Raw genomic sequence first — 12,410 nt, 5'->3', positions numbered from 1 at the left:
TAACAAAGATTGCTGAGTTCATAAAACACATCTACTTGTAGCAGTTGCCACTGAAAAAGTAAACAATGAATATAGCTGGAAATGTTATTATACTTCAGGAGCATGAGTACCAATATAATAAAAAACAAACAAAAATCAGACTCCAAACCAGGAGCTGGCCCTGGTGATGCTCCAACTAGATGCTTGAAGACCTTTGACGCTATGGTTGTTATAAATATGGATTGCTAATTGGCATAATTAATTTTTGAACCCATCGTATGTATAGGTGTGACACTGTGAAAACCTTTAACTAAAGGAGGCCCAGCCACTCCTACAGTCTTCCTCTGCAGTAAACTAGACTTATCAGTCAACCTTTTTACTCCAATATTTCAACGTTTGTGTTTTATTCCTGGTCGTCCATTATAGGTCATTTATTCCTTGTCTAGATCTAAGTGATACATCAGTTCTTGCTCTACCAGTGTAGGTTCTACTGGCAGCAGACATAAAACAGTTAGATGTGAACCTTTCTGGGGATTAAAGTGAGGGGTTATGTATTGGTTGGACAGGAGAATGGGATACTGACTTTGACTTTGTGTATACATTCAGATTGTTCACATGAGTAAATTCGTTAAATTCAAACAGGCATGGTGAATAATCTGGCTGTGAAGGGGGCGCTCTTTTTTGTAAACATCGTTATGGTACTTTATTCAGCCACACAGCAATGGCTATGTCTTGATACATTGTAATATTGCCAAACATACTTTAGGAATTTCGGTTCAGTAATAATGTAGAATGGATATAAATATTTATAATTACTGAAAAAAAAATTTGAACCAACCACCATATACTTATACATGTTGAAGATGAAGCTTGTATTAACTACTCTTAACCCTTCCCGCGCTACGGCAATTTGGGACGCACCATACCCAAACGCTACATATACCTCAAAATTTTTTTTCCCATAAAGTCAACGCTAATGTTGTATTTGAGTTTGTTACCATATAAAAAGACTTTTGGGAACGAAAAAAGTATAATATTTTTAATACGTTTATTTAAATTATAAAACAATATAAATACACCAAATTTAACGAAATGTTGAACGAAATTTTACTATCGTGTATAATATTATATTATAGTATATTATATGTAAAGTATGTATATTATACAATTAAAATAAAACATTAATGGGTATAAAAAGATCTAAAATTAGCCATCACGGTGTTCAAGATAACGTCAACGTGTGGTACGTCTTGAAACACGTATCCGGGTGCAGGTTCGGCTGGGCGGTACATGTCTCGCACACGTAAATGTCTCCTTGCGTAAACTGTTGCGTGTACACACAACACATCTTCCCAATATGTCAAAAACCAATTTGACAACGTAAACACAACAGTTCCACTACGAACGAACGAACTAAACCGGCGAGTTAGTTCGTCAGTAGCGCTTGTGTCTGGCAAAACAGGCAGTGGCATGGGTAGTGCGCTGCCATTTTGCAGCTTGGAGAAAAACCGGGAGGCGGGGACAACTATTACTGTGCTTTTCTATTGAGGGATAAATACTCCATCAGTTGCTGCACTCCACCGGCAAAACTGAGAACTACTTACTCCCAATAATAACCTCAATGTTTAAAAGCGAATATATTTGTCAACAGCGTTTTGAGCAAAGTAAATATTGGCGGTTATATTTGTCAACAGCGCACGAAGGGTTAATTCAATCAATACATAGATATTACAAGACTAATATTTATTACTTTTTATTTTGTGAGACCTTCTAATAGCAAGGCTATATTCTTCAGACACATCACAAAAGATATGTACAAATTTACATAGTACAAATTCAATACCAAAGGACCGGAAGAAAGCTTAAAATTATCCATGTTCCACTTTACCTTGTTTTTGCCCAAGTTTCGAGAGCTGTTAATTTCAAGACGTGTGCACGTGAAAAACCACCTTGTTTTGATTTCTTAACCTATGATGTGCTCTGAAACTGACATCAATTTTGAAACACACAATAGTTGGAGGGGAAGGGATTAATCTTATTGTAGACTGAACTAATTGGCTCTGTAAATTAAAAAAAGTAATGAAAATTCTCTGCGTAAAAATTATTTTTTGTGAGAAAGTGAATTTCTTTTATATGGAGGTACTGATACGAACTATGAAGACATTACCTGAAACGTAATAGAAATAAAAGTTTTAGCCATTTTAGTATGGCAAACATTTTTAAATTTTTTCTGGTGTAAGTTACGTTCTTATGGAATGACTACTTTTTTAAGTTTATTGAAGGGGACAAAGGTGAAAATAGAGAAAATACAAACATTTTATAAATTTGATAATATATTATAAGTACTGTATTTAGTATAGTATTAAACAAGATATAGTATAGTTTTTATCCTATTATCAATATAAAAGTAATTTTTCTTTGTTTTTGTTCACTGTTTATCATATTAAAAAAAATAAATTTAATGTGGAAAACAACATTTATTTTAGTTTCTTACTCTGTTTCTTATAAGGGTAAAAAATTAATGCTAGTTTAGTTGGAAAATAAGGATTAAAATCACATTTACACATAAATACACAACATAATCGCTAGTCTAACTCAGGAACAACGTGATGCAACAGCTGTTACACAATGTGAAAAAGATGTAGATAACTAACCCATATCTGGTTAGTTATAAGTTAGTTAGTTAGTTATATATGGCACTGCTGCCATATCAAATCTAACAAAAAATGAGATTTGGTTTTTGTCCACGTTGTGAGCCTTTTTTAAACGATCTGTAAAAAATAGTATACACTATAGCACATAATTTTTCTCTCATGAAATGTAGTTTTAGAAACAGTTACTATAATTTATGAATGTTATGTTTTACTATATGCTGTCATGAGAAGAATGAGAACAAAAAACTTTAACTTTATCACATTTTGTTAATAAAAATACATAAGTAAATTCCAAATAACCAAAATGTGTAGAATATTATGTAGAAAAAGAATATGTGCATAGTTTTCCAGTAAAAATAAAATTGGAAGATTTGCAATATATTTTGTAAAAACATGTGCAAGTTACAGAAATATTAAATATTACTCTTAAGTATCTTTTTGTATACTTTAGTGTAAGTGTAATATTAAAAAATCCATTATTTTTATATTTTGAAAAGTATACCCTTTTCATATGTATATAATGGAAAATGACAATATATGTAACCAAAGCTGTAAAGATATAATTTTGATGCAAAAAAATAAAATAAAAATACCATGAAACACAAATTTTGAGTGAAAACCCCAAAAAACCAAGCTACAAGTTCGGCCCTGTAATTACTGAGTTTTTATATTTTTATTGAAAATATATTCCACATAGGAAACTAATTAGATAATGAAAAATAAGTAAAAATCAAAATACTGTGAGTAATAAATTAAATATAATATAGTATATAACAGGGTGTTTGTTGACATATGTTCACTTTATATATATTGCATACAGTTTTTTCTAAAAATAAATTATAATTTTTCCTATAGCATATTTTGTTAGAACATACATGTGTGAATAAATACATATAAAATATGTATAAATAAAAAATACATTATGTAATATGATATCTTATCATAGTCTTCTTTATTGTAAAGATTAAAAGATTTTTATAACTAATAAAATGAAGCTATTATTTACACATTATAATATGTTGTTACTGGCTTATATCATTAAATATTTTCTCACACTTCATGTGAAGACCAATATCACATCCAGGGCACCAGAACAATCCTATTTTTCCACACACACCACACTTGTGCTTCGTCCCTTACCTAGGTGTTGATCTTCAAACACTTCTTGTAAAAAAAACTTATGTACAATAAATCGTCTAGGTTAGACCTTTACTATTCTACGAATAATTTTGAAAAAGTATAAAACATAATTCTAATTGTAAGAAATGTGTAAGTTTGCTTTGATATTCATCAATATTTGTAGTAAAAAGAATATTTATCAAGACTAAGCACTTATGCGTACAGTAGTCTAGGTTAGATATTAGCTATTCTACAAACAATTTTGAAAAAGCCAAACTATTTCTCAAATTTTTAGAAACATGTTGTCCTTCCTACTTGATATTCATAAATATTTATAGTTAAAAGAATATTGATCAAGAGTAAAAACTTTAGAATAGTTTAGGTCGGAACCTTGCTATTCTGTGAATAATCTTGAAGAATATAATCGAAATGGTAAGAAATATGTAGGCCAACTTGATATTCATCAATATTTACAGTAAAAAGGATATTTATCAGTTTTATTCATATTGTTTATTAATGATTTACCATTCCTATATCAACCCACACGGCAAATGCTTTATGTACACTGACGATACTGTAATCTTACCTTCACACAAATCTGTGAACAGTCATGAGTTCAACTCTTTAATAGCATTGAATATGGCTCTTGACAAAGAAAAGATGAAGCAGCTGATATTTGGAGTAAAGAAAAATGAAATAGTTGGTTTACCTAATCTTGAAACCATTGACCACACCAAACAATCCTTGAGTTATTGTGGATGTTGACATCTCTTGGAAGAGCCCTGTTGACCCAAGAGCCCTCTGAGTTCATCTTGTGGCAACCTAGAAAGGGGTTTGCTTCTCCAAAAGAAGGCAATAAGAACATTGGCTGGATTGGGAATACTTGATAGCTGCAGGAAAACTTTTCCAAGATATGGAAATTTTGACAGTGGTTTCTCACTATGTCCTGGCAGTGATTTCGTCTGCTTGTACAAACCAGATTTGCCATTAACTGCAATCTTCCATTTCACTGCATTGTACACAAAGAAACCAGCATACGCCAGCACCAATCTTTATAGCAGTCTCCCAGATGAGTTGCAGAGTCTAAACAACCATAATCTCAGACTCAATTTGAAAAAAATGGCTTGCTCAACGACCATTCTTCACAGTGGCCTGTCCTGGAGAAACTTTGACAAATATTTATATTTAATGTAACTTTGTTCTTGTAAAAATGAGATTTAATGTAATTTTTTGACACCTTTCAAATCTTAATGATTTTTGAAAAAAGTTATTCTGTCTCCCTTTCTATGAAGGCTAAAATCTCCCACGTAGAGTAGTGTAGATTAGACCTTTCCTATTCTACAAAGTTTTGGAAAAATGCATAAAATATCCAAATTGTAAAAAATGTGTAGGCCTACTTGATATTTATATATTTGTGTAACAAAATGAACATTTATCAACACTAAAATCTTCCATGTACAGTAGTCTGGGTTAGATCTTTGTTATTCTATGAATAATCTTGAAAAAGCATAAAATATCCAAAATATAAGAATCAATAAAACAAATCAATTTAAAATTACTATTTCATCTACAAAAATATAGTAAATGAATATTCCATCTTGGAAAGAGAGATATGCCTAGAGGCACAAAGAAATATGAACTTTGTTGTACGAATAAATAATGGTTTCATAATTGTTTCATAATCGATTTATATATAGAACACTTCACAATAATACTTAAAGTAGTCCTTAGTAGTATATTTTCTAATTAAAACACTACACTTCACAAACGTTATAACTCATGACACAACAAAGTTTGTATTTTCATGAAAATGGTTAGTCGGCAAACTGTTTGGACGCCCATTTTGTGAAAAAGAAATTGGCTCCACGTCGTTTTGAAACTGTCGCCAACCCCACAGCACAAAATACTTACTTGACAAATACTTTAAATGCATTAACTAATCTCCAATGAGATTTTTTTGATTTAGATTCATTAAATTACAAAGAGTTTATTACATTTTCATGAACTATGTATTTGATGCAACTTACCAGGCCCGATGTAAGGGTTTGTATGAAAATGTATTGTAAACAAGTAGGATATGGAATTAAATGGCAATCACAGTGCTGAAAACATAATTAATTTCTGCATTTGGTGACATTTGGTGTGGTGTGTGAGTCACGTCATCAGCCCTGTGATCGGTTAAAAATAACGTATTTGGTAGTTTCTTCAGGCGTGGGCTTTCAAAATGATATCTTTTTTAAAGCGTTTAAGAAAAAAGTTGCATTACAGATAAAGACCTATTTAATAAATATATATTTAGTTTACTACTTCCTGAATACCTTGGTGTAACTATCAGGTATCTTTGCAATAAATAGTACTTTTCTCCAAAAACCTTGAAGCACATGTGCTTCACACACAGCTAGAGTTAAATATTACCAACACGACCATAACAAATTTGTAGAAAGGGCATACGTTAGCCTAGAGAATAATGATTTTACGATGTTTCATGACTCATAAACAGTCAAGCAAAAAGCGGGCCCACTGTTTTTTTTTTAGTGTTGCAAGACTAGTGTGGGCTATGTATAGACTCGGGACTATGTATCGGTTTTGGGTCCTCTGTTGTTCTTATTACAAATAAATGATTTACCAAAAAATATCAAGGCCAAATCTTTATTATATGCAGATGACACAACTTTTATTAACATAAACTCTAATCTCGATGAATTACAAGATCTTGTTAGAGAGACTGTACAAGAGGCCTCATTGTGGTTTAGGTCCAATGGATTAGTGCTCAATGAAGCCAAGACTCAGAATATTATATTCAGCTTAAAACAAACACCATCAGATGATACAATAAATGCTTTTTTTACTACTGTAAAATTTTTGGGTATCTATATCGATAGTACTTTGACTTGGAATTCCCATATTGAGTACATATCCAAAAGGTTGTCTAGGGTAATTTTTCTACTCAGGCGATTATTGTCGTGTGTGCCTAAAAACTACGTAAAATCAGCTTATTACGCATTTTTTCAATCAGTTTTAAGATACGGTTTAATAATCTGGGGAAACAGCAGTAAGATTGAAGACATTCTAATTCTGCAAAAGAAAGCTGTGCGAGTGATAGCGAGGGCCCATTCTCTGGACCACTGCAAGCCTCTGTTCATTGAACTTAAATTACAAACTGTGATCAATCTCTACATCTTTGATTTAGTTACCTATTTACTCAAAAATTTTCAAACTCTCACTCTAAGAAGTGATATACACAGCTACTATACTAGAAATAGAACTAATATTGCCATAGATCATGTTAGATTAGCCAAATCTCAAAACAGCCACATTATAATTTCTCAAAGAATCTTCAACAAAGTAAAACATTTGGCAGATAAGTATCCCACAAAAATATTTCAAAACAAACTGTACCATTGGCTTTTGAACAATCCTTTCTATACCCTATCAGAGTTTTTTAACTACAAGGATATTAAATTTTAGTTTGTTAATAATGTATACAGGATCCACTGTACAGCTCGCTAAATCTGTTATACTACAATTGAAAACATATATTTGTAAACAACAATGAGATTTCAGTAAATTGTTCAATTTTAATCTAGAAACTGTCCTTTTTTTATTCAGTACTGTAAATTTCATCTGTAGAATTTTATATTGTAACCTGTTATCCTAAGATTTCAAATTGTTGTGCTAGTATTGTAGTAATTCACGTGCAATCAGTTAAAATATTTTTTAATTTAATATCTGTTAAACTTTTATAAATTCTTTTGTTGTTCAATTATTTTAAAATCTCCTCTTGTTAAACTATTGTCTTTCATTATGATATTGATATTCAAAGAATAATAATTTTAAACTGTAATGATATTTTAAAAACTGAATAGTTTGGTTTTATTGCTTGTTTCTGACCATGTCATCTAGACAATATTACTGACTTTGTCAATGCATGTCATATGTAAAAAGGCAAATAAAGATTGATTGATTGATTGATTGACTGCATCGTCTTCTTGGACAGCATACTTTTTGGGTTGTAAATAACCCACTTGCTCTAAGAGGGGTGATAAGTTCTCTTACCAGAGTTTTAATATCTTAATGTTTTTCGGCACAGAATTATTTAGTGAACAGTAATTGCATGTTTTGTTACATTAACAAATTTTTGTGGTCTATACATGATTTTGTTGTGTTTACAGCTAAAAATCGTGAGCGCCTGATCAAGACGACAAAATACATTCCCTCCTCTTTATGGGTTCAATTCATGGTACCCAACGTAAATCCTGATCTGAGTAAAATGTTTGCCGGTACTCAGATTAAAAAGAGAATCAGAACATCCAGTGCTGTATGGAGGACCCCACCAAGATGTTCTCATTTCCAAAAATAGATTTTTCATTTGTTTTTATTGGTCTTATGTTAATGTGGAGATAATTTTTCTCTCCTAACACTTCTTACATTGTGATTGATCATAATAATAGTATTTTGTAAGAATAATTATTTATTACTGTCAATTTGTGCACTGTAGTAAATACACTTGTTTTTAGTAATAACTAAAATAGATTTTATTCAATATGACCTTAGAAATGATTTTTATTTGTATTAATAATGTTTTAGGGATTCGATTAGGAGGTCTTTGATGTAATATATTGTTTTCATATTTATGTTATGTCTTCTGTGTAAGAGACAGTTAATAAAAATACTTCAAGTATATCTATAAACATATTTTGATTTTCATCGTATTTGTTCTATTGCACTTGTATATTGTTTGTAGATAAATTTATAAAAGAATAAAAGGTATATTGCTGGCTATTAGAAAGTAAAACAAATTAGTTTTTTATTACCTCAGAAAACATTTCATTTTTGTAAGGCTTGTTAAGAAATAAGGTAATTTAACATTACAAACAACAAACTTCTAAATAAAACATATCATGTAAAAGGTGATATTAACCATATGAATTTTAGTTTTAAAGTATTGTTAGAGTTTTAAAAATAAAATAAAATTGAGAAAAATGCTGTTAAATTTAATTTTATGCACAGATTTATGCAGCGTATCTTTAATATAGCCATTTTGTTGTACTTTGAATTATTCGTTACATGTATTGTGCAACATTAAAATATGAAATTAATTTAATGTTGCAGTTTGTTTATTAAAGTTAGCAATGAATTGATAACTATATTCTTATTAAGTTAATAATTTGTTTTAATTTTAGTGTTTGGAAATTAGGTAGGTATTTTCTTATACAAAATATATTTATTCATAGAATTAGTGTGAATATTTTTCTCTCAAAATTAAAGTTACAATTTATGGTAGTAAAATCTTGAAAATAGTTATTGTAAATAAAGTCCGGTGTTATGATTTGAAGAATAAAATAGATTTGTTATTATTGTAATTCAGAGTTTTGTTTGGCAACATCAATCACTTAAGTGTTTTTATAAATATAAGGGATTGCAGGTCAGATTTTCTCTTGAAACTGTAAACTTGTATATAGTTAAGCAATACTATTCTTTTACAATGTGTTCTCTCGTATAAAATCATGTTTCCCATTTTTACCCAAATATAATAAATAACTTGTTCATGGTTTTTGTATCCAATCCTTCTTAAATGTCTTGTTTTATCTTAGTCAATTGCCATTTCTTCTGACTGGTACATTACAGAGGAAGAGTTAAATAGTCCAGTAAAAAATATTTATTAAAATTCATAAGAAACATACTAGATTTTCGAAGATTTGTTTGAAAAGTAATTTTTTTTGCTGGATTCGCTGTTTGAGACTAAGTTAAAAAAATATAAAGTTGTTAAAGTCAATATTTTTAACCCCTCATCAAGGTTTGATTTAAGATCCAATTATATGGTTTGAGGTTCATGTAATGTGCGGTGACAGCCCAAGGTTATATCTTGCAGGCAATTTTTTAAATTATTCCAACTAAGTAACTATAAAAGAACATTGTGATGAAAACAAGGAACATGTCATATTCATATTGTTTTTATCCTACTTGTTTTATTTTCCTGAATATCAACAATATTCAACAGGTTTCTGTCAGCTGATTGCAGTTATGTTGGCATGAGTAAACTAAGTGGTGATTCTGTCTTACTATGACTTAATTGTAGATTATTTATTTATATGAGTGAAGTTGATTGTTCTTTATAAAATAGTATTTGATATTGAGTTATTTAAAATCTTTAATAAGATGTAAATATGACAGCTTGGGATAGCAAAATTGACAGAGGGGGCAGACAATGTTTCTTTGTTGTCTGACTGTAATAAATACAAGCAAGTTTGTAGCATTTGGAATCTAATGCCATCATAGACTTTATTCCTGAAGTCATGTCGGTCTGAAGAGATTAAGAAATGTCGGCGATGAATGAGCTCAATATGAACTCTTTTCATTGTTTCAACATCAGAGACACCAAGGCTAAAAAGTATAAAAATATAGTGTAATCTAGGTTAAGAGATATTCTCATTGTCTCATCAGGAGCACAATTAAAAGCACTATGATGTTTCTGATACAACATTTAAGCATGGTGGAGCAACATTCTTACACATAATGCACCGAACTGCAGCTATGTGATGTGTAGCAAACTTGGTTGCTCCGCCATGCTTATCTACCTCTTCATCTAGATCACTCCTTTGTAGTCTAGGAGTCTGATGTTGAAACGAAGTAAAGAGTTTGTTTTGAACATTTTCACCACCGATTTTGTATGGACTTGGACTCTAGATTACTCAGTGTCAGATTTCAATAGTGATGAAATCGAAATAATAAGCTGTGATTTTATAACGGTTCTTCTTTAATCACAGGTCGACTTGTGATCACGGTTCAGTTGAAATAGCAATTTACACTGATTTGTCTTTAGACTACACAGCACTACTGTACATAAATGAACTGAACTGAATGTTGTCCTCATTGTGGCTTTTTCTTACCAATAAATCTGATTCCTACACATTGTCCTTTATCTGACAACCATTTTATCGAATTTGTGCTAACTAATTTGTGTTAATTCAAATTTTAGCATACATTTTAAGATAGCATCGTTATTTGCTATTAATGAATTAATCTTTGCTCTTTGTAATAAAAATGTATAAACATAAATTATCTTAAACATGACCACTACTTCTAACCTAAGATTTATTTTATTCCTTATCAACTTATTTATTTCAGATATAAAGATTTAAAAAAGAATAATTAAAGGTACAAAAAGAACATTTTAAGTTATTATGCCATCCCATGAAAAATTATATACGACACTTTATATGTATACAACATTTAAGATTTTTAATAAAATTTACAAAGTGACCCTGTAAAACGTAAAATATCAGCGCACACTTAAGAATTTCTGATAGACACTTCCAGGATAAGGGGGTTATATAACATTGTCTGACCTATAGTTGCCAATGTTAACTGTGAGTGTCAAGTAGGAAAGTGAGCACTCTCCAACCATATCCAATAGCCGTGAGATCCTATTTGATACGTAAGAGGTTAATGTATCGCTTTAAAAACTACATCAGCTCATAGTAACATCAATCCCTTACAGTTTCCAAATGTTCTTTTTGTTGTCAAGGCAGAAAGAATGGAATCACAGATCATACAAGTGAGTGGGAATGGTTATCACAGCTCACTCAAAAGAATAGGTAAGGCGATCACTAGATTTCACCACTGCACTAAGTGGAAGGTGAAATGGAGTTAAATTCAATATTCCATTCAACCAAAATTATTCCTTCCATTGATATGTTATTAATATGAGTCATCCCAGATATATGAGTCATCTATGTAAAATAACATTCTACTGTCATATTAGCATAACGTCAGATAACAAATTTAAAGTAAATAAATAATATTTGAATGGTTTAAATTATTGTAGTAACACAAAAAAAGAATATTTAATTTACACTATTTAAATATATACAATATCTATTCTTTCAAACATTGAGTGTTTCTAACAAATCTATTACTGGCTCATTCTTCTGAATTATTGAAATGAAATTGAGACTGAGCTTTACTGGAAGCGAAGGAAGAGTTATAAGGCTTTCTCTAACACTTAACTTCAATGCAATTTATAATATAAAGAAACAAATAAAAATTATTAGAAAAGGAGGAATCACTGAATAAAATACCATAAACATAAATAGCTTATTAAAACACAACTTACAATTAATATTGAACGTAAATCCAGGATGTGCAATAACACAAACAAATGATAACCATAAATAAAGGAAAAACTGTACAACATACTTATTTATAGTAAGTTTATAGATTAGTAAAGCATACATTCAAATCACATTTAACTGGAAAACATTTACCGGCGATCTAGACCGCATCATCCCAGTGCCCACACATTTCCACGTTTCCTGCCCTGAAATGAGAACGCATGCCTAGATTTCTGATATCATCAGGAAGTGAATTCCATAGTCAACAGACAGTGAGTGAACGATTTATTAATAAAGAAACTGTAACAATGGGTAGGAATGGGTGGAAGAGATGCTCTCCAACGAGTAGATCGTTTACACTGATGTTGGAAATGGAAATAAATTTTGGTCAGTAAGTAATTTAGTTGTGATTATTGCATGAAAAAGAACAAGAATATAATTTACATTGAGTTCATTCATTAAAATGAAATCTAGAATTACTTATTACAACTCATATACCTGTAGTCTATATACAATGAGAATAGTAATGTATCAAGCCCAGAGC

At 30.5% G+C, this 12,410-nt stretch overlaps 1 protein-coding gene across 5 annotated transcripts in view; it reads left to right on the top strand.

Annotated features, from left to right (window-relative positions):
• Nucleotides 1-9,299, top strand: part of LOC124374424 (inner centromere protein-like) — a 71,549-nt gene extending 62,250 nt beyond the window's left edge. For all 5 annotated transcript variants that reach the window (XM_046832661.1, XM_046832640.1, XM_046832644.1 and 2 more), the window contains one exon: nt 7,925-9,299. In XM_046832661.1, coding sequence (XP_046688617.1) covers nt 7,925-8,112 — 188 coding nt within the window. In that variant the 3' untranslated portion in view covers nt 8,113-9,299. The remainder of the gene's footprint in view (nt 1-7,924) is intronic.
• Nucleotides 9,300-12,410: the final 3,111 nt, after the last annotated feature.

The sequence above is a fragment of the Homalodisca vitripennis genome, chromosome 1 (genome assembly GCF_021130785.1).
Source record: "Homalodisca vitripennis isolate AUS2020 chromosome 1, UT_GWSS_2.1, whole genome shotgun sequence".
NCBI classification, from domain to species: Eukaryota; Metazoa; Arthropoda; class Insecta; order Hemiptera; family Cicadellidae; genus Homalodisca; species Homalodisca vitripennis.
The sequence above is the reverse complement of the archived record's forward strand: the minus strand, read 5'-3'. Positions and strand labels throughout refer to the sequence as shown.